The 26,020-nt window shown below is 46.5% G+C and overlaps 2 protein-coding genes across 2 annotated transcripts in view; both read left to right on the forward strand.

Annotated features, from left to right (window-relative positions):
• PNPLA2 (patatin like phospholipase domain containing 2) overlaps positions 1 to 19,038 on the forward strand; it is a 32,261-nt gene extending 13,223 nt beyond the window's left edge. The window contains exons 2-9 of the mRNA XM_065635090.1: positions 3,363 to 3,595; positions 3,764 to 3,829; positions 7,935 to 8,144; positions 9,081 to 9,141; positions 11,232 to 11,399; positions 11,847 to 11,979; positions 12,626 to 12,748; positions 13,598 to 19,038. Of these exons, the coding sequence (XP_065491162.1) occupies positions 3,363 to 3,595; positions 3,764 to 3,829; positions 7,935 to 8,144; positions 9,081 to 9,141; positions 11,232 to 11,399; positions 11,847 to 11,979; positions 12,626 to 12,748; positions 13,598 to 13,862 (1,259 nt within the window). The 3' untranslated portion in view covers positions 13,863 to 19,038. The remainder of the gene's footprint in view (positions 1 to 3,362; positions 3,596 to 3,763; positions 3,830 to 7,934; positions 8,145 to 9,080; positions 9,142 to 11,231; positions 11,400 to 11,846; positions 11,980 to 12,625; positions 12,749 to 13,597) is intronic.
• A 1,079-nt stretch (positions 19,039 to 20,117) lies between these two features.
• The window catches only part of CRACR2B (calcium release activated channel regulator 2B), a 48,569-nt gene continuing 42,666 nt past the window's right edge, over positions 20,118 to 26,020 (forward strand). The window contains exon 1 of the mRNA XM_065635024.1: positions 20,118 to 20,185. The gene's annotated coding sequence lies outside the window, so the exon portion shown is untranslated. The remainder of the gene's footprint in view (positions 20,186 to 26,020) is intronic.

Raw genomic sequence — 26,020 nt, forward strand, 5'->3', positions numbered from 1 at the left:
TGTGAAGCTAGCTTGACATAGCTTAAAAATGAAATGCAAACTAGTAACTGCCTTCAGGTCTTTTCCCATAGGCAACAGTAATTTGCCTCTTGTAGCTGCTGTAGAAGGATCACAGATGAACCAGCAGAGGTGGAGCAGTTGGCCTCCCTTGTCTGGCAAGGAACATGTTGGGGTGTTTCAGGACACAACTATCTGGTGCTCCTTTGTGTCATCACAGCTGAAAGTCAGATGAGGATGATGGCCCTGCGGTACTTGGGTTCAACACCCATTGGGGCAGTGGTGGGGGCAGAGAAGAAGGGGAATATTGCTTTTCTAATGAAAGTGGAATATTCCACATATTAATACAATTTTAGAGGAAAAGGTGTAGTAAATCTGTACAGGGAGAAGTGTTGAATGTACTGGTTGGTGGGAGAAGAATGAAGTGTTTTCCCAGAAAGGAATACCAACTATTAGAGACTGTCTCTGCTCCTCAGTACATACCTCAGTAAGTGAAGAGGAACTTAATTTAGCTTTTTCACATGACCCTGTGTTCTGAATCACTAGATCCATCAAAAACCATGGGAAACTTTTCTGAGGACTGGAATTGGCACAGGACTAGCCCTAGTAATAATTAACAGCTTGTAGGTGACCTCTATAGGACTCGTCTCTCTTGAACACCTCTCACTCAGCTGCTCCCTCTGGCATGCTATGAGCAGAATTTGAGCTGGTTTTCCTGGAATAGCACTTCTGGTAGTTACAGGATTAAAACACTTTCACCTCTTCTCTCTCCTCCCAAATGTATTTCCAAGAGGGCTTGTTGTCTGTCATAGATCTAGCTGCATAAATGTGACTCCTTTGGCTGAAGTCTTAGCTGGCCTTGTTTCCAGGAAAGTGGTGGTTCTTCAGATCGCCCTGTGCCTGTCTCTTCCCACAGAGCCATTCTGCACTCAGCTTTAGTGCAAGTGAGCCAGCAAGTCCAACAAAACCACAGCTGCCCTTAAATTGAAATACATCAGAAGCTCCTGTATGTTGACCAGTATTCACATGTGTATTAAAAAAAACCCCACACCCAAACCCCACAAACAACAACCCACCACAAACAACAACGAACACCCAGAAAGTATTCAAAGACCAAAACAGCTATTTAGCAATAATTATTTTTTTTCTTCTATTCTCTTCTGTGCCTCCCACCCCACTTGGCTGTGAAATAGTGATAGAGCAGGCAGCTGCAACTGAAGTCTCTCCTCAAATGCTGAAACAGTCTGTTTCCTGGCATATTGGGGACTTAGCTGTTTTGTTTTTCTTAAGCAACTTCTAGCTCACATTTTAGTTCAAACAGTCATAAGCTCAATTTAATTGCAGTTATTTTCAGTATTGCTGTCAAATCTTTCTGCGCATTGAGATGCCAAGTCTGAAAGGATCATTCGCTAAACACCATCTCTAGGGTGACACCCCCCCAGCATGGCCCGTGCCCACAGAGTGTCTCCCCTTGGCTCAACACCTACCTTCCCACTGGGTTTTTCAGCTAAGTCAGGAACTCCCTGCAGTGTACTCGGTGGAGTTTCCTGGGGTCATCCGACCAAGGGGCTGGGCTGGGATTCATTCAGGTTTTGGCTCTTCTGCAGTTTCTTTGTGTGCGTTTCCTCCCGTTGTCAGATGTGAAGGTATCTTAGGAAGCATTATGAGTGCTAATATCTTGGTGCTGATAAAATGTAATTTCTGGGAGGCTGACTTCATTTTGGGAAGGATGTTGAACCATGTGGCTACTATCTGTAACAGGCTGGGCTCAATGGCTTACTGCTAATTGAGTAAATAAGATCAGAATTAGACTGCTAAACATTGCTCTAGGACAGAGCAAAAGACTGGGATTATAGTGCTAAAAATTGCTCCAGAGAGGAGAACTTAGATTTTCTTCTAAGTTGCTGCCTCACAGTGCCTAAAGTCCTGTCCCCAGAGTCATGGTTTATCTTCAAGGGTCCAGTTCTGTGTGTGCTTGAGCTACTGGTGTTAATGGGTTTCCTAAGCACAGAACCACGTTCACAGGCTGTGTTCATAGAAAACATGTTGCTGGCACATGTGTATTGCAAAAGAGTGGGATGTGTCAACATAGCATTGAGAATGTTGTTGCTCTTATCTCCATTGTATTTATTAGCCTGGGTCTAACTTGGGTTCTGCTACCTCCTTTCTGCAATTGCAAGACCAGATGCAAAAGCAAAATAGAGGGATTTCAAGTTGGCTTGAACTGATAGTCTTTCATCTTTCTCCAGGGACTGAACTTCAGTTTGATTGGAGAGAAGTCTGAAGTTGTGAAAACACATCTCTTTTCTCCTGGTTTCTTTAATTCATCCCCTCACATTCTTCTCGCACATATATTCCTGATGCCCATGGGAATGCTGCGATTGGCTGGTACTTAAAGGAACTGTTGTCATGTATCTCACCATGGCTAGATGTGTGTGGAAGCAGCAGCCAGTGTGTGCAAAGGGCAGCATGCTGGGTGCTGAGGGTTTGGCTTGGGTTGATGTTTTTGTTTTGTTTTCTCCCCTCCCTGCTTTCCCACTGGAGAGCTCTGATGTTCTTGCCAGAGCCAGCTCCTAGTGACTGTGAGATAATGGGCTTAACAGATGCCTTCCTTTTTGTGCAGATGGGATGTCTCCTCTCCTCCAAACCCAGCTGGGTCACTGTGTGAAAGGGTAAAGCAGACATGCCTTCGTGAGTCCCGCTTGCCACCAGTTTAGCACTGTGGAATCAGACACAGAAGGGATGGGATGCCAAAGACTCTCTAGGTGGCACTAAGTCACTGATTCCCTAATGGAGTATAGTGTCTGACTTGCTCACCTGAGATGTGGCTGACGTTCACAGCAGAGCTGGGATCACTTAGCTGGAAAGCACCAACATTCCTGTTTACTGGCACTTTTGCTTACAGGCAGATGATGTTTTTTCATGTCAGAAAAAAGAAGATGCTTACTAGAAAAGTTTTAGTGGAAGATGTTTTGAAGTGAATTTAGCCATAAGCTCAAAGCTGTTAAAGCATCTTTCTTGTTTTCTTTGTTAGCCTGTGTTTTTATCAGCCCTGCGTTGGCCAGTGAAACAGGATCTAAGAAAAAGTGTGAGGCCTTGACCAGTTGCATGTGGTCTTTTCCTTTATAAAACATATGTGAGATGACGGTAGCTCTTTGCAGTGGAGCAGTGTGAAGGCCAAGATAGCAAACTTTCATGACTTGTATAACACTGCCCACAATAGCTTCTCGTCTTGAGTTATATATCAGCGAGTGGGGAGAAACCTCTGAGTAAAGCTGTGAATGAGGTTTTTCTGTGCCTTATTTTGTAAAGGAGGCTGGTTTTACTAGGGTTTCAATGGTGCATTTTTCTTTCTCTTGTTGCAGGTGAGGCTGGTGCCAGCATTATTCGAGTGTCAAAAGAAGCCCGGAAGAGGTTCTTGGGCCCACTCCACCCATCTTTCAACTTGGTGAAGACCATTCGGATGTGCCTGTCCAAAACTGTGCCAGAGAATGGGCATGAGGTTGCAGCGGGACGTTTGGGTATTTCTCTGACGCGAGTCTCTGATGGAGAAAATGTGATACTGTCAGACTTCAATTCCAAGGAGGAGCTGATCCAGGTGAATGGAAAATTACTGCACAGGGCTAGACAAGAACTGCATACAGTTTTGTTTTGCCTTGGTCCCCAAGTACTGGAGTATAACTGTCAGCACATGCCAGTGTGGTGTTCTGAGAAGTTCAGTAGGGTATGATCATCTTCTTATATTCTGGATCTCTTTCTCCCTCAGGCCTGTGTCTGCAGCACCTTTATTCCTGTCTACTGTGGGCTGATACCTCCAACCTTGCGTGGAGTGGTAAGTAAGACTCTAAGATGCTCCTTCATTAAATCATGTACTAAGGAATAAGATGGCAGAAATGCTGGTACTCAGTTTTGGCAGTCTTATTGTCTGTCTGCTGGCAGCAATTAGCCTGAAGAGGCACAAGAAATTCCCAGGTAATGGCTTCCAACAGTGAGTGTGTCTTCTTTCCACTACTGTCTGCAGTTGGCTATAAATGTCCTGAAGACTAGAGGATTTAACATGATAGTAACAATCTGGGCAAATGCTGGCTGACTTAGCAGATGGTTTTCCTGCCTTCTTGGTACAATGTTCTCTGTCACTGAGGCTCCAACTCTGCGTGTGGAAAGAACTTGCATTCAGAATAGAAATAATGAGTGTAGTCCCTCTCCTACATGCCTGATACTTTCTGCTGCCTGCTAGAGCTTTTTTTAACATCCTGCCCAAAGCTGCCTGATCAATTTCTCCCTTCTGTGTTTGCATGAAAACATTTGAAGGCTGTGCAGAGCTGGAGCGTCTCTGAATATTGCAGTCATGCTTAGGGGCCTCAGCTGAGCTTGGACTCCCCTTGTGCTACATAGATTAATGTGTATGTTAAAAGGCAGTTTGTTTGCAAGTAAATAGAACTGTAGAATCACTTTGGTTGGAAGAGGCCCTCGAGATCATCAAGTCCAACCATAACCTAACTCTGGCACTAAACCATGTCCCTAAAAACCTCATGCATATGTCTTTTAAACACCTCTAGGGATGGTGATTCAACCATTTCCCTGGGCAGCCAGTTCCAGTGCTTGACAACCCTTTCTGTGAAGATTTTTTTTCCTAATATCCAATCTGAACCTCCTCTGGTGCAACTTGAGGCCATTTCCTCTCGTCCTGTCTCTTGCTACTTGGGAGAAGAGACCAACACCCTCCATGCTACAACCTCCTTTCAGGTAGTTGTAGACAGCAATAAGGTCTCCCTTCAGCCTCCCTTTCTCCAGGCTAAACAGCCCCAGTTCCTTCAGCTGCTCCTCATAGGACTTGTACTTCAGACCCTTCACCGGCCTTATTTCCCTTCTTTGAACTTGCTCCAGCACCTCAGTGTCTTTCTTGTTGTGAGGGTCCCAAAACTGAACACAGTATTCAAGGTGGGACCTCACCAGCACTGATCACAGGGGGACGATCACTGCCCTAGTCCTGCTGGCCACACTATTCCTGATACAAGCCAGGATGCTGTTGGCCTTTTTGGCCACCTGGGCACACTGCTGGCTCATGTTCAGCCAGCTGTCAATCAACACCCCCAGATCCCTTTCTACCAGGCAGCTTTCCAGCCACTCTTCCCTGAGCCTGTAGCGCTGCCTGGGGTTGTTGTGACCCAAGTGCAGGACCCGGCACTTGGCCTTGTTGAACCTCACACAATTGGCCTCATCCCAACTGGATTTGACTCCATTCATAACTCTTTAGGCCCAGCCATCCAGCCAGTTCTTTATCCATCGCAGAGTACACCCATCCAAGCCATGAGCTGCTGAAGCTTATGAGCAGGAGAATGCCGTGGGAAATGGTGTCAAAGGCTTTACTGAAGTCTAAGTACACAACATCCACAGCCTTTCCCTCATCCACTAAGTGGGTCACCTTGTTATAGAAGGTGATCAAGTTGGTTGAGAAGGACCTCAAATACCAGGAAATGGAAGGGTCAATAACTGAGCTGTCAACACACACTCTAGCTGTGAACTGTAGCATATGGGTGAGATGAACCCCTAACAAGCATCAAAAAGCTAATTGTCAGCTCATGTGAATAAGGGGCCCTGTGCATGGGAGGACACGATAAGGGAATAGAACTGGGCACCCTAGAAAATACCCCAGCCCATGAACCATTCCCAAAAGCTGCAGCTGCTCATGCCTGCAAGCAGCTGGGGCCTCCAGCCTCTGGCTCTGTGCTGTTAGAGGCTTTGCAGGAGGTTGGGAAGTGGTTAGGCTTGGTTTGCTGGAGGTTTGGGCAAATACAAAGAAGTGGCAGCAGATCTTTAGTAAGGAATAGTAATTGGCATTGCTTGGGGAATAGTGGACCAGAGAGCGGGGTCTGCACATGTATTCCAAGATTTTCATGCAGTGAGAAGTCTTTGCCTGACAGCCTTATTGTAGTTAAGCCTTCTTTCTAATGGCATCCCTGCACTCATGCTGCCACCCTTAGGTAAATGTATGTTTCTGCATCCTTACTGTAATGCTAGTATTGTCTTAGAACTAAGTGGCCAAAAATCTTATCTCCATCTTCTTTGTACCAAGTGGGTGCTACCTGCCTGCCTCTGTCCTCTTCCCACTCAGCCTGTCATGGTCTCGTCCTTGCAGACAGAGTCAGCCATCTTCAACTCTAGCTGCACCTAGTATGGCTTTCAGTAGAACAGCTTTGGGGAGATGACCACAATCACAGTTTGCTATATGATTGCTTTTGGCTTAGGGAAAATTAATGCCCACTTTAAAAGGGAGGAAGCATTCAACTGATTTTTTGCACCTCATTGTCTAGAAAGCAACCCTTAAGCAAGCTGAGTGTTCCTCTTTCCAACAGGGTATACTTCTCCCTGAGATTAATCTATCCTATCCTTCCTCTTTTTTCAGTGCCCAAACCCAGGTAGGTGGTGGAGTCTCTGAACTATGTGTGTCTTGATATTGTGTTTAATGAACGAGGCCTGACATGAGGATAAAATGCCTTATGCTATGAGTTAGTGCTGCTGTATTCTACACTGTAATCACAAGCCATTTCCCTTGAACCTGTAGGCTGTATTCAGAGGTATTCCCAAGGTTTAGTTTGTCCCCAAGAAACCTGCTGTGCAGTGCACCCTGACCCTGTTGCCTCAATGGGAGCTGGGTTCTTACAGCTGAATTTGATTGCTTTCAGCCTAAGAGCCTATGAATTGTTCCCTAGTCTCAGAGGAGCTCCTTGAAGAGGTCTCTGCCTGTTTGCCATCTTTCATGAGAGAACAAAGTGCAAAGCACCCTCCAGGCAAAGCAGCTGGCATTTTCCTAGGTATTGTGTATCGAAAGAGTGATGTTGATGGTCAGTCTCCCTGTGAGACAAAGCAAAGCATGTTGCAGAATGGAGCAACTCCTCTTCTGATCAGCATTTCCATGGTCTGCCTGGGTTCAGGCTCCACTAGGTCAGCTCCTCACCCAGCAGAGAGCTGGAAGATGTTACAGCTGCTGCTTATGAGGCCGTGTAACTCCTGTATGAAGATTTGCATGTGAACCCATCCAAAAGGATGGGTTTCGGGCAGCTAATGGCAGGATCAACCCTGATACAAAATTAGCAACAGTCTTCTGTAACTGAGTTCACAAGAGCCTGCATTGTTGCTCTTAAAGGTCTCAAACTTCCTGTTCTTTTGGCTTGACCTTCTTTTTATCTTCTGCATGTTGCTTGCTCTGCCAAAGGCCTGTGATAGAGATTGTCTTGCTCAGCTCCTTGTGCAATTTTAGTATTTCAACGAATGCTTTGAATTGAGTACATTCTGCTAGGGTTGCCTTTTCTGCAAGGGTGACACAATTGTGATTATGGTACATAGATATAGAACATTCTCTGATAAGAGGGTACCTGTTAGAAGCAAAACCCAAGTCCCTTGTACTCTGTTATCACACCACAGCAAGTAGATTCCAAATGCGTATGCATGTGTTGGGATTGCTGCTAGCAACAAATCAGCTGGTTTTGCTTTTGGTTAGCAAATCTTCTGCCAGTGACAACTTGTGTCTGAGTTTATTCATTTTAAACACAAGCGAAAAATTGCACATTGTCACAGTGTGACAGCTTAGATCAGTTCTAATTTGCACTGCAGGTAGCTGTTGATGTGTCTTATTATTTAACTGGACAGCAGTCAAACCCCATAGGAGATGTAAGTCAGCAGTCAGACAAGTGAATGAATATGCCTTTCTCATTGAACACTTGTGACCAACAAAACTTGGCCGTAGGAAGAAAGGCACATAGCAAAAGGAGATTATAGACAAGATCGCTGTGCTATCACTGGGTTTGACTTCTCCAGTGCTGCTGGGTGTACTCCATTCTCTTCCGAAGTTGTTGGCATAAATATGAACAGCGGCACAGTAAAAAAGCTGCTTGATCAGTTAAGAATACTGAGTGCTTAATTTGTCTTGATTTCAGAGGTATGTCGATGGAGGGATTTCTGACAACTTGCCACGATATGAGCTGAAGAACACAATCACGGTGTCTCCATTCTCAGGAGAGAGTGATATTTGTCCACGGGACGGTTCCACAAATATGCATGAGCTAAGAGTCACCAATACAAGCATCCAGTTCAACCTTCGCAACCTGTACCGCCTCTCAAAGGCCCTGTTTCCTCCAGAGCCGCACGTGAGTTTTCTGGCAGCATCAGAACTTGGGGACAGTAGATAGGCACTGGCTATACTGTGCACTTTAGCAGAAGAAGATTCCAGGAACTGCTAGTTTTGTATCTCGTTTGTCTGTTTTTTAACCTTGACATTATCAACCCAGTGACTTGGCAAATCTTGGCCATCTGCACAAGGTTGTATATGTGGCTTGGCTTTCTTTCACTGCTGGAAGATCTGGAGTTTAGATGGTAGCAGTTGCTTGGAAAGTATTCCTGTGTTGCTCTCTTTAGAGTAGTGTTTGCCAGGAAGTCAGGCTCACTTGTAAACAAGGGTGTATCAGCCATCAGAACCGATGTGCTCTTGAGTGTTTTAAGGTCAGGTTTGAGGTGCCAGCCTGAAGACATTGACTGTCTCCTAGAAAAGTGCTAGTAGAGCAGGTGGTACTGCAAACAGCTTTGCATAATTCTGAGCAAATGCAGCCTCAGATAGCATTGGCATTTGGGCATAATAAGCATGCATTCATGCGCTGAATTACTTGGACAAGTTTTTTTTTCTGCCCCTTCTCTTGTCTTAGCTGGCTTTATCTGCAAACACAGTGGCTCTTCCTGGCATCTGCTGGATATATTCTGGGCTGCTTGTCAGAGTGACTTGCTGAAGGCTGCCCACAGCAGCATCAGCTCTAGATGGGGAAATGAGGTGGCTGCAGCTCTAAGCTGGTAGGGTAGGACTCCAGGTGTCCCTTTTAATCTGAATTACCTTGTGATTCCCATATCCAATGTATTTATATCATATCTCCCATTCCTGCTCAAAGCCTGGGGAGTCTGGCAGGGATGAGACTTGGCCTTGAGGTAGCTCAGGAGTTGGGAGAATTCCTCTCAAGCCAGCAGTGAGCTGGTTGTTTGCTCTGCTCAGCCAGGCAATCTCCAGATGACTTGCTCTTGCCTTCCTCTGCCCACAGGTGCTGCGGGATATGTGCAAGCAGGGCTATCGGGATGCACTGCACTTCCTGAAGAAGAATGGTAAGGCACTGAATGCATGTATGGTGCACTGACTTGCTTCTCTATGCCAGGCTGGTTGGCTTGGCTTTGTGGATACTCAATGATCCGTATAAAAGCTGGGAAGGCAGAACTGACCTGTGTGTCAGATATCGAAATATGGAATTTCCATTTAATAAGTCTAATTTAGCACTTCAGGAAGCAGAGGTGGAGTGGACACACTTCCAGTGAAAAGCAGAAGGACTCTAACCACTCTGATACCAGAGCAGTAGTTTTGGCACAACTGGGTGTTGAAGCTACTTAGTACATGCTCAGTGCTATACCAACACAGTTGTTAGGCATCAGTGCTGTTTGGACCCCTGGAGATTCCCTGCTCCTTTTTATGTGCAGCTAGGGTCTGCCTAATGTGGCACAGTAGTGAAGAGGGCAGGCATGCCCTCAGCAGCCCCCTATGCCTGGTAGTTTGACACTACTGTTTCACTCTTCTACCTGCGAGTGCTGGACTTGCCTCCCAACCATTGTAGCAGGTTGAGTTTGTGTTTAATGCCACCTAGTGTCAATTTACAGCAGATCGAGCACATTTGTTTGCTCTGTGATGTATACCACAGAATCACAGAATGTTAGGGATTGGAAGGGACCTCGAAAGATCATCTAGTCCAATCCCCCTGCCAGAGCAGGAACACCTAGGTGAGGTTACACAGGAAGGCGTCCAGGCGGGTTTTGAATGTCTCCAGAGAAGGAGAATCCACAGCCCCCCTGGGCAGCCTGTTCCAGTGTTCCGTCACCCTCACTGAGAAGAAGTTTCTTCTCAAATTTCAGTGGAACCTCTTGTGTTCCAGCTTGAACCCATTACCCCTTGTCTTACTGTTGGTTGTCACCGAGAAGAGCCTGGCTCCATCCTCGTGACACCCACCCTTTATATATTTATAAACATTGATGAGGTCACCCCTCAGTCTCCTCTTCTCCAAGCTAAAGAGACCCAGCTCCCTCAGCCTTTCCTCATAAGGGAGATGCTCCACTCCCTTAATCATCTTTGTGGCCCTGCGCTGGACTCTCTCCAGCAGTTCCCTATCCTTCTTGAACTGAGGGGCCCAGAACTGGACACAATATTCCAGATGAGGTCTCACCAGGGCAGAGTAGAGGGGAAGGAGAACCTCTCTCGACCTACTAACCACCCCGCTTCTAATACACCCCAGGATGCCATTGGCCTTCTTGGCCGCAAGGGCACAGTGCTGGCTCACGGTCATCCTGCTGTCCACCAGGACCCCCAGGTCCCTTTCCCCTACACTGCTCTCTAATAGGTCATTCCCCAACCTGTACTGGAACCTGGGGTTGTTCCTGCCCAGATGCAAGACTCTACATTTCCCCTTGTTATATTTCATTAAATTTTTTCCCGCCCAACTCTCTAGCCTGTCCAGATCTCGCTGGATGGCAGCACAGCCCTCTGGCGTGTCAGCCACTCCTCCCAGCTTGGTGTCATCAGCAAACTTGCTGATAGTACACTCAATTCCCTCATCCAAGTCATTGATGAATATATTGAACAGTATTGGTCCCAGAACTGACCCTTGAGGCACTCCACTAGATACAGGCCTCCAACCAGACTCCGCCCCATTGACCACGACTCTCTGGCTTCTCTCCTTCAGCCAGTTTGCAGTCCACCTCACTACCCGATCATCCAGTCCACACTTCCTCAGTTTTGCCGTGAGGATGCTGTGGGAAGCGGTGTCAAATGCTTTGCTGAAGTCAAGGTAGACCAAGGTATACCTTACTGGGAGAAGAGCAGTCATGCAGTTGTGTATCTGGATTAAGCTGCAGGAGGGAAATCTTGCCTGCAAGACTGGTGATTGGCAGATTACAGCAATAAAACACTGCCAGTCAGCACCCTGTGGTACTTAAAGAGGAAAAGTTAGAATCTCTGGTGGGGAGAGGATGATCTTCAAGCAGCAAAGTTTCTAACTTGTTATGGTAAACATTACAATAGATGTAAACCAAAGAGGCTGGGTATGCTGTCTGTTTGAGGGGAGTTAAGGTTAAGTGAGAGGTAACACTCTAAAGGTGAGGCAAGGCTAGCTAGCTAGTTTGTATCATCCTTGTTGTATGACTTCTCTTTTCAGGTCTCCTTCATCCTCCAAGTCCTGCCCGTTCTCTCCTTGCCATAGAAGCCCCTGCAGGAGATAAGAAAGAGGAAGAAACAGAAGCTGAAGACCAACTAGATGACAATACTGCTCTTGCTGTTGTTGAGGAGCACATCTTTGAACATTTGCCTCCCAAACTGAACCAAGGTATGACCCAAAGGGAGAGAGCCCAAACAGTCTTCCTGTGCTGCCTGGTCCATTCAGAGGATTACTGGGATGTGGGTATTGCCTGTGGCTGAGCTTGGCCATACTCAGGGATTTAAGTGGCACCCACTAATGGTTAGGAGGAGTTGGAGCCTCTTAGATAAAGATGTGGCTGGCCCTGTGGAGGCTGAATTGGGAGAGGGTGACTCATTTGACAGTGTTCTGCATGGTAAGGAGAGGAGGGGATCTTGTTGCTCACTGCTTTGGGAGTCTGACAAAGCTAAAAGCTGCTGTTCTCAGGAGTGGTCAGAGAAGTGCTACCCTGAGCAAGACTTCCTTAAGAAGTGGAGGGTGGAGAGGGGAGACCTCAGTCTGGGTAGCTTCTGGGGTATGGCGAGGAAAGGGATAGTCCCACTGAGGGGATTCAGCCATATTCTCTTCTGTCTCCAGCTCTTCTGGAGGCTTGTGCTGAAAGAAGAAGCTTCTTGACTGATATCACCAACATGCTGCCTATACGTGTGGCCACAGCAATGATGGTCCCCTATATGCTGCCTCTGGAGTCTGCAATTTCCTTCACTGTCAGGTAGGCTTTCAGCTGGTTCCCTCAGTCATTTTCTTCCCAGTGCAGTGGAGCATGAATGGACAGAGAGTAGGAACCTCTAACTCTGCAGTGCCAGCCTTCCTGGGAAAGGAGTTCCTGCCACTTACCAGAAGTGTGAAAAAACCAAACTTTTTCTGTCTGCATGTGGCATTTAGCTACAGCCAAAACTTCCAGCTTGAAGGAAGATGGCTGTGTACTGTAACTTGCCCTAGAAAATGGTGATAAATTTTGGAGCCCAGAGAGAGACTTCTGGGGGTAGAGTAGTCCCGGCCATTTCCCGCACTATGCTTAAATGGCTGGGAAGACAGGTCAAACTTGTATCCTATGAAAAGTTTCTGGAAGGGGATAGTTTGTGATAGAAAGGCTTAGGGAAAAACACTTTCAAAATATGAAAATGGATGAAAAATATGGAAAGTCTTATCATTACAAAATGTAAAGAAAAACTTCCTGGACTGTTCTCATCCTTCACAGCTTCTCTCCCTTAATGCTGTGAATGGTGGTGTAAATGGCTTTTAATGCATTTGTTGCTTAAAATAATGAGTAACCATTGATAGGATGCAAAACTGGCATTCTTTCCATCCAATCCTTTGTGTGGCCCAGCTGATGTTCATCTCCTGTCTCTTCCCAGGTTGCTGGAATGGCTCCCAGATATCCCTGAGGATATCAGATGGATGAGGGAGCAGATGACTGAAATCTACAACTATCTTGTGAAGAAAGCCAAGAAAAAACTTGGTAGCCATCTTTCAGCCAGGTATGGCCGCTTTTCTCCACAGCACTGTTCTGGAGGAGCCCTCCATTTCCACTTTTACCTTTGATGTCTACAGACTCTATTCCATTGCAGCAGAGCAAGTAAGGCACAAATTGACCAGAAGGATTTACTGCCCAACCTAAAATGCAAATCTTGTCCATGGTCTCTTGTATTCTTTAACTGTTGGATAGACTCAGCACATGGTCTCCTTCCCTCTTCACATTACAGGGCAGACCCTGTAATGAAGCTGTTTCTGTAGCAATAGGGCAGATGATGTAGATCTTATTAAAACAACATGCCACCTTATTCCATGCTACCTGTATAAGACAGAGGTGCTTGTCTGTGTGGCATTTTCTGGCCCAGTGTCCCCTAAAAGTTCCTTCCAAGAGGTATTTGTGTTCAAATTACTGTTCTGCCTTGATCTAGGCCTGGTTTAGGGTGGCGAGGCACTAGGGTGGCCAGGAAACACCAGAGGGTTTCCAAATGAGACAGAGTGCTTTGGGTCTGTGTGTGTGCCTGTGCTTCTGAACTGGAACCCCTGTAGTAGGCCAGGGCTTGAGGCTGAGGCAAGACTGTGTTGCTTGGATGAGAAGTGGAAACTGTGTTACAGTAGTAGGCAGAGGGTCTCAGCTGTCATTCGGATCTTAGTACAAGGAGGTGATTCTTACCACAAGAGCTCGTGGTCTGAGTAATCAAGAGATGCGAGGCGGAAAATGGGCACACAGAGAGACTTCTGGCTAAGATCATGCAGTCAGTGGTTGAACAAAATATCTCTGTGGTTCTGGAGCTCTGGTCTGGTGACCTGCTTGAGTCTTTCTGTGTACTGATTCTTTGCATGTGTTTGCCTTTCAGGCTTTACTATCACCTTGAACTTGGAGGGCCCAAGAGCCTGCCGATTTCTTCTGCATCAGCTTGTGGTGAAGCACTGCCTATGTGGATAAGAAGCAACCGTTCCCTATCTGATGTCATGATGAAGTGGGAGGAGTACCAGCGCCAGCTCATGCTGAGCTTACTCTGCATCAATGTGGACATGCAGGCCTCCCTCTTCCCTCGGGAAGGGTTTCAGATAAAGCTTCCATCTCTAGACTGTGCAAGAGAGTGCCTGCCACTCTTCTGAGCCTGCTGCCGTGAGGGGATGAGGGTGGGTGGGAAGGGGAGTGGATATAGGGTGGGACCAGGCTTATCCCTTAGTGGCAGGCTGCCCTGTGCTCCTGAATATGCTGCAAAGGGGATTTCCCTGGGATAGAGACTGGTGGAATTGACTCTAGCCATCTGCAGCCCATGGGGCTAGGCAAGGGATCTCTGTGTTCACAAACACATGTGGGCTGATACCTTGCTCTAGACTTGTGTTGAGGCCTGGCCATTGCCCGTGGCCAGGCTGATGCTCACCCAGCTGGGCTCTCTCAAATAATGCACTTTGAATTACTGTTGGCTTTTTACCGCCAAATAATTAGGATGTAGATTATGCTTTCGAGTTCATACAGCTTTTAGCTTCCTTCGGTTTTTAGAGCACGAATCTTGTTTTTTCTTAAATCATTTGACATCCCTTAGCTTTTTGTACTACTGAAAGATGGAGTAGCTTCTTGCCAAACCAATTTTTCTCGTGGCTTCCCAATCTCCTCTTGACTTTCTTCTTTGCTGAAGCTATGTCCTTTCCCCTGTCCCTTAACTGCATCCCCATTGGAAGCCAGAGCTGGCCCTGCTGCAGACTGCACTGGGACTGAATAAGTGTAGAAGACTTATGTATTTACCCTGATTCTTGTTGTCATAGTCTCTCCCTTTTTTATTTTTGTCCTTGTGGAACTGCTGCAGCTTGAACTCATGAGTGTTAAGTAAGTCATTGAGCTTATTTTAAAGAAGTAATTTAGACAGATTTTTTTTTCCAGGGAAACATTGAATTTCAGACCCATTCCTGTCACTGTGAATGGAATTAGTGTGGGGTTGCCCTGGAAAAGTTCAGCCTGACTATCTTGGGATCAGCTTAGCAGCTGAAGCAATGTGAAGTGCTTGTAGGAAGGTGAGATTGTGCAGAGCATGTTATTTTTTGAGTGGCTTGTGGTGGAGTGTCATATCAAGTGCTGGGGAAGTGGCTGCCTCTGACAGGGCTGTGTTCCTTAAGGGACAGTACAAGTGAAGAAAATTTCAAGTGGGTGATTCAGAAGGGATCTCCTGCCGAACTGAGGCTTGGCTCTTTCGCTCAAATAGTTTGGACATTGAGGCTTTGGAGTGAGAAGGTTGTAAGCTTGTAGCTATACCATCCTCACAGTTTGCCTGTCTCACGTTGTGGCTCACAAGTACAATTCTGCAGCTGGCAATAGCAGGAGCATGAGAAGTAGAAGTGAAGTTCAGAGCATTGGTGCACAAGCAGCCTGCTTGGAACAGACTGCTTTAGTCTTGTCCCTCCAAAGACCAGAGCTAGTGGGTCTGTAGCAGTGCAGCATTCTGCCTTGTAAGGTACCGCCTTCTCAGTGGCGGTCTGGTTGTGACTTGCCGTGCAGAAGCATGAACTCTGTTCTTCACAGGGTGAGAGACATGGCTTCCTGTGGGGATTGCATGTACTTAAGTCCTCACACTGACACAAAACCAGCTCCTTGTATCTTTTTCTGCAGTGTGTCTAGCTCTATGAGCCATCTCCTACCTCTCCTAGCACAAACAGTATGCAACTGGCCAAAGCAAACATGCGCTGTCTTTGCTGGGGAGCAGGACAGGGTATCTAAAGTTGATTACATAGCCTATATGTGGAATAGTGGTTTATAATAGATTCTCTTTTGTACCTTTGATTTAGAAAGGGAAAGTAACCCCAGAAGTTCTACTAATGGCTGGAGAAAATAGTGAATCCGCTTGATCACATCTGTATGACGAGTGTGGGTGAGGTGGTGGGTGCCTTTTCCTACCAGCATGATTGTGCACTGGGCATGGGTTTGAGTGTTTGTCGTGGAGACTGTGATAAGTATCAGGACTCTTCTGTAGTGGCCATTGCAAACTGGGAGGCAATAGACTGGACAGCTGTGGTGCTAACCACCTGTCCGAGAGATGCAAGTGCAAATATGAATTTGTGGCTTAGGGTGTCACCCCACTGCCCTTCCTGGATATAACCTACCTATTTAACACAAGGGCCTGCACAGCTTATGAAGCAGGCCTGCACTTACGCAGTCAGATTTAGTCTTAAGCTTCATGTAGTTAAGGCAGTTAGGGAACAGGGAAGTCGCTATAAGAAGAGAAAAAAATTGGAGGATTCTGAAACCAGAATAGGAATATTGGGTTGTAAAACAAGTCAATCTTGTGATTGTCTAAAGCCTGCAGAAAAAGCTTACTGCTAGATGGTATAACTCTAATCAAACCAGCAACCAGCTACTGTCAGTGGGAGCATGATTAATTTGATGAAAATTGGAACTGAGAAAAGGTGTTTATTTTGTGGTTTGATGTGGGATTTCTTCTACTGCTTTGGGCTGCCTTCTTTGTGGGAATACCACATGCACAGCTACTTAGTTTGTCAAATGCATGTCTCTTGTCCCTCATGCACACAGAGCAATTGACAAGAACATGAAGATATTTAGTGGCAAGTAATGAAGGCATTTCATCCAGAAGCAAAACATCTGTGGGTGGCAAAGCTGGATAAGAAAAATCTTGTGCTTAGAAGCTGCTGCCCTTTTGACTCTGCCTTGTTTAATATACAGGTGGAGAAAATGACGCAACTATTTTTATTATCCCTTCTTCCTGGACTGGTAAAACCACCAAATGATTATATAAACCACTAAACTATGAAACAAAATTATCTTGGCAACAGAGTGTGCTAAGAAATTGCAGCTTGGCACCCTTGTCCCCTGGATTTCCTCTCTTCTCAGATCTCCTCTGCATCAGAACTGACTGGGCTGGTGCGACTGTCTTCCAGTGCTGTGATCCAGAAGGTTTGTTGGTTGTGGTCCATGTATTTCAAGAGACTAACCACAGTTTCTGGTAAAAGGCCTGAGTTTCATTCTGTGTTTCACTTCATTTGTCTCAGTTTATTACATTAACCTCTCAAAGAGAATCTTTTGTACACTTCAAACTGTAACCACAAACCAAAGTCTGGCTTTAAATATAAAGGTCTAACTCTTCAGGGAGGAAACTCCTGTTTTCCCTATGCTAATTTGCAGAGTGTGAACAGATACTGGGAAAGCACCACTTCATATTAACCCTTTCTTTGCCTGTGTTTATTCCCCAAGTAATGCTATGGCTGTTGTGTGATTGCTCATTGGCTTTATAGATTTAACCTCTTCTAAAGAAATTGCAGATCTGTCAAAAATACCTCAGACTACCCTCCTCTTCTGTAAGAGGTTTCATGCATTTGCTTGAAATTCTTTCCGCTCATTCATCACAGATTGGAGAGGATGAAGAAAGTAGGGAAGATCTTCTTGCTCACTGATCCACAAAAAGGGCTGTGGCTGTTTTTGAAGAATAGCTTTTTTGTTATGCAATACTGTCTTGTCTAGATCAGACCCCACTCCTTTGAAGTCCCTGGAAATCTCTTGATAGGCTCTGGACTGGATATGGAGGAGTTTACTGTGATAGATAACTGGAATTCTTCAAGTCTTTGTTCTAGGTGTACTTCATGGCTTGTGTTGTCCTCTGGGCAGCGGCTGCTGATTAGACTGTGCTTGTCAAGTTCATAGAAACAAGGTAATAATCTCTACCAAAATGTGTGGCTGAGCTGCTCAGTGGGTAGTTTCCAGGGCCTGTCCGCTCTCCAGTATGTCATAGTTGAGACGTCAGGTTCCTGGACCAAAAGTTCATCTTGCAGTCCATGTCCAATTGTTCTTATAGCATTCACTTGAACTCTGCAAGGGTCCCAACCTTTGCTGTTTGACTGTTTCACATGAAGGGTCTGTGCATTCAGGAATCCACTTTTTTTTTTTTTCCCCTTCTTCCTATGATACAGGTACTACTTGCTGCTTTTAACAAGGCTAATGGTGAACTTCTTGTGCATCTAACTAGACCCTAATCTGTACAACACTGTAGAGCTGTTTTTTGTTGTATACAACAGTCCATATCTATTACATGCTCTGTAAGCCACAATGTGTGTGTGGTATGTTGGGTTTAGTTTGCTGCGTGCCCTACTGTTAATACTGTTGTAAGCTGATTTTCAAGGGATAGGAGAAAATACTTCACTTCTGACCACTATCTGTAGGACCTAGGAGTTGTTTTCTCATGACTTTTTGGGGGCCTGTGTACCTGCAACACTCAGACCAGAGAGTAAAAGAGGATCTGCTGTCTGCCAGCCCTGGAGTGTCCCTACTACTTGCATATTCCCCAGAGTTTTTGTTGATTTTAAAAAATGAATCTAGTAATTCACGCCTTCCTCTGAGAGAAGAGCTGAAACCTGTCTGTGTGTTTCTCGTAGGGGTCCATTTCTGCTAAACGCATGCTAGATGTGGTGGGTGGCAGAGCTGAGCGCTGCCAAAGTCAGAGGGCCTTGCCAGCAGTTTTCTCAAGCTTTGTTTCTATCTTCTCCTTAAGTCAATGAGAAAATGGACCACCTCACCTGGCTGCCATGTTAGCCAGTTTGTTTGTGCCAAACACACTGTGTGCCTTTACAGTGGGGTCTGGCCTGAATGCCCTCCGTGTCCCTGCAGTGAGTGCAGCAGGACTTGTTCCCACCTCCTCTCCCTCCTGCCCCTTGCCTACTTGTGGGACACTCTCTGTCTCCAATCTGCAGGCAGCTCCACTGGGGCAGTCTCTTAACTGCATCCATCTCATTGTGTGAATCCACATCAGCCCTCCTGCACAGGGAGGTGAATCCTCTAGTTCCAAACAGAAGACTTAGAAATGTAACTTTGAAATAAATACCTCTTTTGGTTGAGGTTTTCTCTTGCTCTTGAAAACAGCATCTAAAGCAGCTCTTCGAGCTAAATGTGTGCTGGGACTCTGCTGCTGTTGCTGAGTTTGAGAAGACCCTTAAGCACACAATGCATGTGGAGATCCTGTGGAAATCACTGATGTCAGAGCAGCAACTAGACAGCAGCAATTACTGATGTCAGAGCAGCAATTAGCAGCAACAGCATACGCAAGTTATGTATTTACATGGCAATGTCACTAAGTAGTGTTCACAGTCACTTTAAAAGTTCAGTATTAAATTGTTGATTTTTTTTTTTCCTTCTGTTTCTTTTTTTCTAATATTTTGCTGAAGAAAATGTAACTATTTATTTTGGCAGAAAGATACCTTCTAATAAAAACTTTCTCAATATATTTACCTGGCTGTGGTAGGTTGCTTGCCTTGCCATTTAAAGGTTTATTAAAGATTTTTTTGAATGCACTGTATGATGTGGGTTTGTTTTGCTGGGCCCTATCCTGTTCATCCCATTCAAAATTCGCTCAGGGTAAACATGCTTCAGCATGCGATGAATGGGGCATTGACCTAGAAGTGAAAAACTGGTGCATTTTGGCCCAATTCTTACTTCCACAAGCCAAAATGCCCCAAATGATATTAGCCTCTTTTTTTTTTTTGTTGGAGCTTCTGTGTAGACCCTAGTTTCCAAGGGGAATTAAGCAACATCTTGTAGGAATTGCAGGTGGTTGGCACCTGTGAAAGGGTTAGTAGAAAATCATTCAAAATTTGAAACTTTCTCAATGCAGGGAAAAACTTCTTCAGTTCTTGGGGAAATTGAACCCTGTCCCTTATGCCTGTTTACCAGTTGGTGAAGTGGATGATACTGGCTTGTGATGCATTTCAGTTAGATGCAAGGGCTGCCCTAGTTCCCTCCAGCTGGGGCTCGGGGAAGCCTGCAGGCTCTGGGAAATGAGCATCGCTCCTCCGGTTCTGGGGCTGGGGACCCTGGGGACAGGGAAAATACCACCACATGGGTTGGGGTTTGTTGCTGCAGGTGTCTGTTAGGTGCCGTGGGGCTTGTGCTCTTTTTTAAAAAAATTATTTTTCTAGTCTTTTGACAGCAGTGAACTGTACAAAGATACTTTGTTATGTGCTATCACAGGACAGGTGCAAGTGCTGTAATTAATAAATCATTCAGCTGATAAAGCAAACAGCTTTTTCACTTCTGAGGACAGCAAAATACCCAAACGTCCCAACTTGGTGCCTTTAATCGCCGAATTGATCTTTCTTCCATAAATCAGCCCGGGCGCCGGGCGATGCCTCCGGCTCTGCCGGGGGAGCAGCTGCGAGCAGGGCTGGGTGCGCCAGCCCCAGCCTGCGGGTTTCGTGTCTTGTGGGCGATGGTTGTGGGTGGGGGTTGCCGCTCATTTCGAGGGGCAGGAGGAGGCGGCTGGGAGCTGTCCCCGGGCGCCCCTCGCCCCGGCCCGGCCGTACGGCCGGTTTTCCCTTGCCCGCCCGCCGCCCCGCTCATTTCCGGGTCGGGGCCGCCTGTAGCGCTAACGGCGGCTCCGCTCGCCCGCTCCCCCAGGCAGGGCGGCCGCAGGTGCCCGCGTCGCTCCGCTCTCCAGGAGCAGGTAAGTGGTGTGAGGGGCTCCCTGGGGCGGGCGGCGCCGGCGGCACCGGCAGCAGCGGGGTGGGCGGGCTGAGGGCGCGCTGCCCCTGGGGACGGGTCTTCTCACCGGGGCGGCCGCCCCCCGCCATTTTGTGCGGCCCTTGGTGCCCGGGCCGCCGGGCAGGACCCCTCAGGGGCCCGAGCCCGCAGCGGGGAGCCGGCGAGGACGCAGCAGGCGAGGTGTTGGGGAGCGGCTGCCCCTCGTCGGCCTCCTTCGTCCCTCCGCTGCGGCTGTGGGGAGAGGAGAGCGGAGGGCTGGGGGGGCTCTGTGTGCTGCGGGGGTCCTGCCTCTCCAGAGCATCATACCTGCCTCGTCCTCAGCTGTTGGTGGTCCCTTGCTGGCGAAGGACAGGTATAGAGGATCCACGTTCCTGTGCAAAGCCACGTCCTCTACCACGCTCTGCTCCTGAGGCGTAGCTGTGGCTGTGGGTAGGAGCACTGCCCTGCTCCGGTGCGGGTGAGGGAGCTGCCATCCCCTCCACCTTCTGCCCTCTGTTGCTCTGAAGCCTGCAGACTCCTTCGGGATGAGGTCTAGGGGCTTTGGTTTTGCATGGTGGACCTGCATGGAGATTTTTTAAATTTCTTTTTGCTTTTTTTCAGCATCTTCTGCTCAGGGAATGTTCTTTCTTGCCACAATTGAGGTGCAGATGACACTGTGCAGTAAAGATACTGTGGGACCCTGTAGTACCTGTGTTAGTGCTGCTTCTCCTTCTCTTTGAAGGGAAAAATTCCAAAACTTTCCCTCTCCTGAGACTGCAGCGTCTTTCTCTTTAACATCCCGTGCACATGTGATGCACTTCAGTGAACTTGTGTGTTGAACCTCAGGTCCTTCCTGTAGGACTTCCTGAAAACAGCCGAGGGGAAAAGAGGACAGCCATTGCCAGCCTCAGACACAGGGAGATGGCCGTGCTCAGGAATGTCCTGAGAAGGCAGGATAATCCAAACAGCTTGCTTGTTTAGATGTGACCTGTTGAGTCCTTGCTTATTCTGATGGAGATGATGGCTGGTCTGCATTAAGGGGCTCTCAGAAAACGGGTAACTTCTAGCCTTGCCCTACCCAGGTTCAGCGGAAATTGCATCTAATTTTCAAATAGGAAAATTTCTCCCCCCACCCATATTTGATGCAGCTAATGAATCAAGACCCTACCATCTACTGATCTGAAGATTGTATTGCAAAGGAGGACTCCGTGTGGGGCTGTCTTTAGCAACACACAGACAGTGCTGGAGGCCTGCTGTTACTCGTGGCTTTGCCAGGCAGCCTCAGAGAATGAACTAAGGGAATGAGGACAATTGACAATAACACGCATCATATGAGCATAGCTCCATGCACAATGTTCTTCATGGTCAGAGAGCTTTTCAGATATTGATCCTTATAAACTAGGTTTGGTTTTCCATAATACAGCCCACATGTTACTAGCTGTCTAAACCAGGGGTGTCAAATCCCTTTTCACCCGGGGCCATGTCAGCCTCGCAGTTACCTTCAGAGGGCCGGATGTAGTTTTAGGACAACCGCAAGACTGACGTGGCCATGGGTGAAAAGGGGTTTGACACCCCTGGTCTAAATCTTTTTTATTTGATAAGGCTGCTCTGGGGACCAAATCCTTCTGCCTCTCTTCACCTGCTCGCAGGAGCTCATCTGGGATATAAAGACAATGACAAGAAACTTCAGCTGTAGCAAATGTTCCACTGAGTGGAGCAGCATTGTCCCGGTTCCTTTGCTTGATGTTCATATAAAGTCTAAGGTGGAAATACTTCCTTTACTGGAATGATCCATTTTGTTGTTGCATCACAAGAGCAGAATTACTACAATTAGTAAGGCTTTTTGTCCTTTGTCACTGGTATCCTTTGAGGTATGGATAGCCCAGCAGCTTGAAAGGGAGATGCTGTTGATATTTTGATTACCCCTCTTAATACTTTTCAAGCAGTGTCCTCTTTTCCCCATCTTGCATCCTAAAGCTTTGATCTTTTGGCTGATGCTGAGGAGGATTTCCCTAGGCAGGGACTTAATTGCACATTTTGGTTAGCAAACCTGACCTCTGCAGCCATGCAAGGAGCACTGGGGTGGATTCACTAAGTGTTCCTGTGTGCTTCTGCTGTGGCAAGGAGCACAATGTGCGCTTCTCAGGCCGTATGTTCAAAAGGTTTGTCAGCCCGTACCTTTTAAAAAACGTCAGCCAGACACTTTAAAAAGAAAAAGTGCTATGGGATGACATACGTGTTTGGGGTTTTTTTTAAAAAGATGTTTTTAATTTGCTTTCTCATGCTGATTTCTGATTGTCTTGGAGATTTCTGCATGTCTGTTTAAGCCACAAGGAATGCTTGAATCTCAGTTTTTCAATTGATTGCAGGACTGAGGGGCCTCAAGTGGAATAACAAATGAAATGCCAAACCTCAGGTTAATAGCTGTTGTGGGTTGTGCATAGATTGTGGTACTGTGAACTTTCAAATGAAGTCTGGAGCCATGGCGGGCCCTTCTGTGCTTCATTTAGGTTGGGGTAACATGATTGGAAAGCACTATGGGCTTTTTAACCAAGTGTTTTTCTCTTAACCATGTGTCATAGAAAATTAAAGCAGAAACAAATACTGTCTTGTGCTCTTAGAGACTGAGACTTTAATCCTAGGTTTGTTTTGGAGGAAATGGAGTATGATACAATGCTCTGGAAGGGTACACTGCTCTCATCTGGTTGGCATAGCTGGAGGAAAATCTGTCAAGTAATAAGGTTGAGAGCAGAGTCTTACAACATCCCAGCTTTCTATCTAATGAAGTGTGTGACTGCAGTTAATTTAGCAGAGATGTCATCTGCAGGAGGAGCTGTTGTCCCTGCATCTGTAGTTTTAATCTCTGTACTGGTACAAGACTTTGTATCACTTTTCTGCACCAGTTAATGGCCCCATCTATGTGGAAGGGACTGCCTGCTTCAGAAGAACGTTTGAGGATTACTTGCACCTTGTTGTTCTGAGGATGGCAGGAGACCTCTAAAAAATGTGATGGGGAGTTCTGAATCTCCTGAGATCTGCTGTGGTGGTCCAGTGCCATCTGGGCATGGAGCTGGCCCAAGCTTTTGATGCTGGTAAGATCCTGGCAGATGCAAAGATGTCACTGTTCACAGCAGATGATGTATCATGGGCTGAGGCAGCTTGCATTTTTGAAAAGGAGATGAGTATGAATAAGGGGAGACCTCTTAAGACCTCTCCTGCAGCTTTTTGAAAAGAATTAGCCTTTAGCACATGTGGTGGATGAAGGCTAAAGCAATGCAGCGAAGGCTTAGAAAATGTCCAGGTCAGTTGTTCCAGCTGTGCCATCAAGGTAACAGTATCTAGCTGTTTATTCATTCCTGTCTCAAGTTCTTCACAAGAATAACAAGCAGGGTATCTGCGGACCTTTGGAGGAGTAGAACTGGTAGCTGTGTGGTGGTAAAAATAGAATTGTGGTATGTCTAAATATGCCATTTTTGGCTATGGAAAGCAAACCTTATGGGAAAAACCCAGCTATGTCTAGGCGTAGCTAGGTGAGTCCAGCCTCTCGAAAAGGAGGGTTAGAAGCAGACTGCAGGCTCACAGGCTACCTGTAATTCCTTGGCTGGGTATAGTGGGAGCCTGGGAGAGGTGCAGGGAGGCACATATGAAATGTAATACAGGAAAACCTTGTGGCCCTCACTGTTATAGTAGCTGAATGCTTCTTCATCTTATTCAGCAAAACATCTGTGAGTAAGAGTAGTGCTTTTATCTGTCTCAGTTTCTTCTCTGTAAAATAAGGAGGAGGAAACTGAACTCATCTCCAGTTGGGAATTTAAGCTGTAGGTGACCTGTAGGTTGACAGCACGATGGATGTTGAAGTCTTCTCTCTGGACAAATGGTCTAACTCCTAAAGTAAAATCAACTGGCTTATGTATTGGCAAGGACTAGTGTGGCTGTACTGTGTCTAGGCAAGGTAAGCTGTATGCCCCATGCCAGCAGCTGAGGTGGAGGTGGGATGAGATGTGTAAATATTGCTGAGTCTTATTTTCCTCATAACTCTTCCTTGTGGACTAGGTGCCCAATTGTTTGTGGGGTGGAACAGGCAGGGCAGCAGAGCCATCCCGCCCTGCTGTGAATCACTGCAGGCTGAAGCTCCTGGCCCCTGCCCAGCTCTCCTCCTTGGCAGGTGCAGAGCTGTTGAGCTTTGCCCAAGAAGGACGAGTGTCGTCGTTGCTTAGATAAGATAAAGCATGAACAAATCCTTGTTACCCTTGGCAGGTGCAGCTAAATGCCGGCTGGAATTTGTGCAGCTCCAAGGAATAGCCAGGCATTGCAACTGTGGGCAGGGTTGCAAAGTGTCTTTAACATGGAGACTTGATGCTGGAGCCCAAAAGGGAAGGTGGGTGCACCCCAAGGGAATGTGACAGCAAGGGCCTGAGGGATGTGAGTGAAGGAAGAGTCACCCAGCAACCTTGTGTGCAGAAGGATTTCTGCTGTATGTTCTTATACCTGTGTCCTGCTGTGGACTCTGGGGTTGATGTTGCTGCATGAGCAGTTCCATCTGCTCGATGTCCTTTGAGCAGGGCTGTGTGGGTGCCTTGATGTCTAGCAGGGCTGAGGACCTCTTCAGCAGCAGCGCTGCCAGATCCTTTCTTCACTTGTGAGTTCAAAGATGTCTGTTGTCCTTCTGTCTGAGATTATGGGAACTAGGAAAACAATTCAGATTTATGGGAGGGGAAAAAGGACACATGCAAATACCCCCACAAATGGACATATTTTTTCTATTGCACACTTAGCTCCTGGGCTTGAGAGCTGCCTTCCCTCTTCCCCACTCTCTTTGCCTCTTAAAGGAGTTTGCAAGGTCTCTGCTCTACCTTTCCTTCCTCCCAGACACATAGCCAGAGGAGTAATCCTCTGCTCCAGTACAGATGCACAAACCCCTTTGATTTAATGTGTTTCCTATGGTACAAAAAGAGTCTTTTGCTTCCAATGCAAATCAGGCGAAGCTGCTAAATGCAAGTGGACCACTTGTTCCCTCCAGGAAAAGCGGTGTGGGCTTTATGTAAAGCATGAAGATAAGAGCTCAGAGAGCAGAGCAACACACAGATTTGCGCTGGAGAGAGGTCAGCATGGCTGTAATTCATTCGCAACCTGTTTCCAGACTCGTGAGGTGGGATACCAGGCAGGGGAATCTTTCAAGCTGCCAGTATCAAATAAACAAGCATTTATAGAAATGGATTAACATTTACTAGTTATGGGTGTGTGGGGACTGGTCGGTTATTCTCTCCCCTCTCTCCTTACCACCTCCCTGCTGCATCCAAGTGCAGAATTGGTGCTGACTGCAATTTGGCGAGTCAACTCATTCTGATGCCTGGATCCCTTTCCTCTATTCAGGTTGGGCAAATAACGTTCAGTCTGTAATCATGCTTGAGAGCTCTTGCTGTTGCCCTAGAAATGGGGAGCTGTAATGATGCTTAGATTGGTTTAATCCAATTCAATCTGAAAATCCACTTCTCTGAACAATAAATTATGTGTGTGGAGGGTGGTATTCAAGTGTCTTTACTAAATCAAAAACCTTTTCGGGATCAGTGCATGAAGCCTTTTTCTTTTCAACAGGTACCACTGAATACACAGGATGTGCAGTATGGTTGAATTAGCATTACTATGGGAACCGTATCTTCTTGTATTTCCTGACCTTTTCCATGTAATGTTAAGGATTCTTTCATGTGGCTCCAAAATGCTATTTTTTTGTGTTTGATAAGCATTTTTGTTCTGGTCAATACTAAGAGAAGCTTTATAAAGGACCCCAGGAGGAGATTAGAGACAGTACAGGCTGTGG

The sequence above is a fragment of the Caloenas nicobarica genome, chromosome 5, assembly GCF_036013445.1.
Source record: "Caloenas nicobarica isolate bCalNic1 chromosome 5, bCalNic1.hap1, whole genome shotgun sequence".
Lineage (NCBI taxonomy): Eukaryota > Metazoa > Chordata > Aves > Columbiformes > Columbidae > Caloenas > Caloenas nicobarica.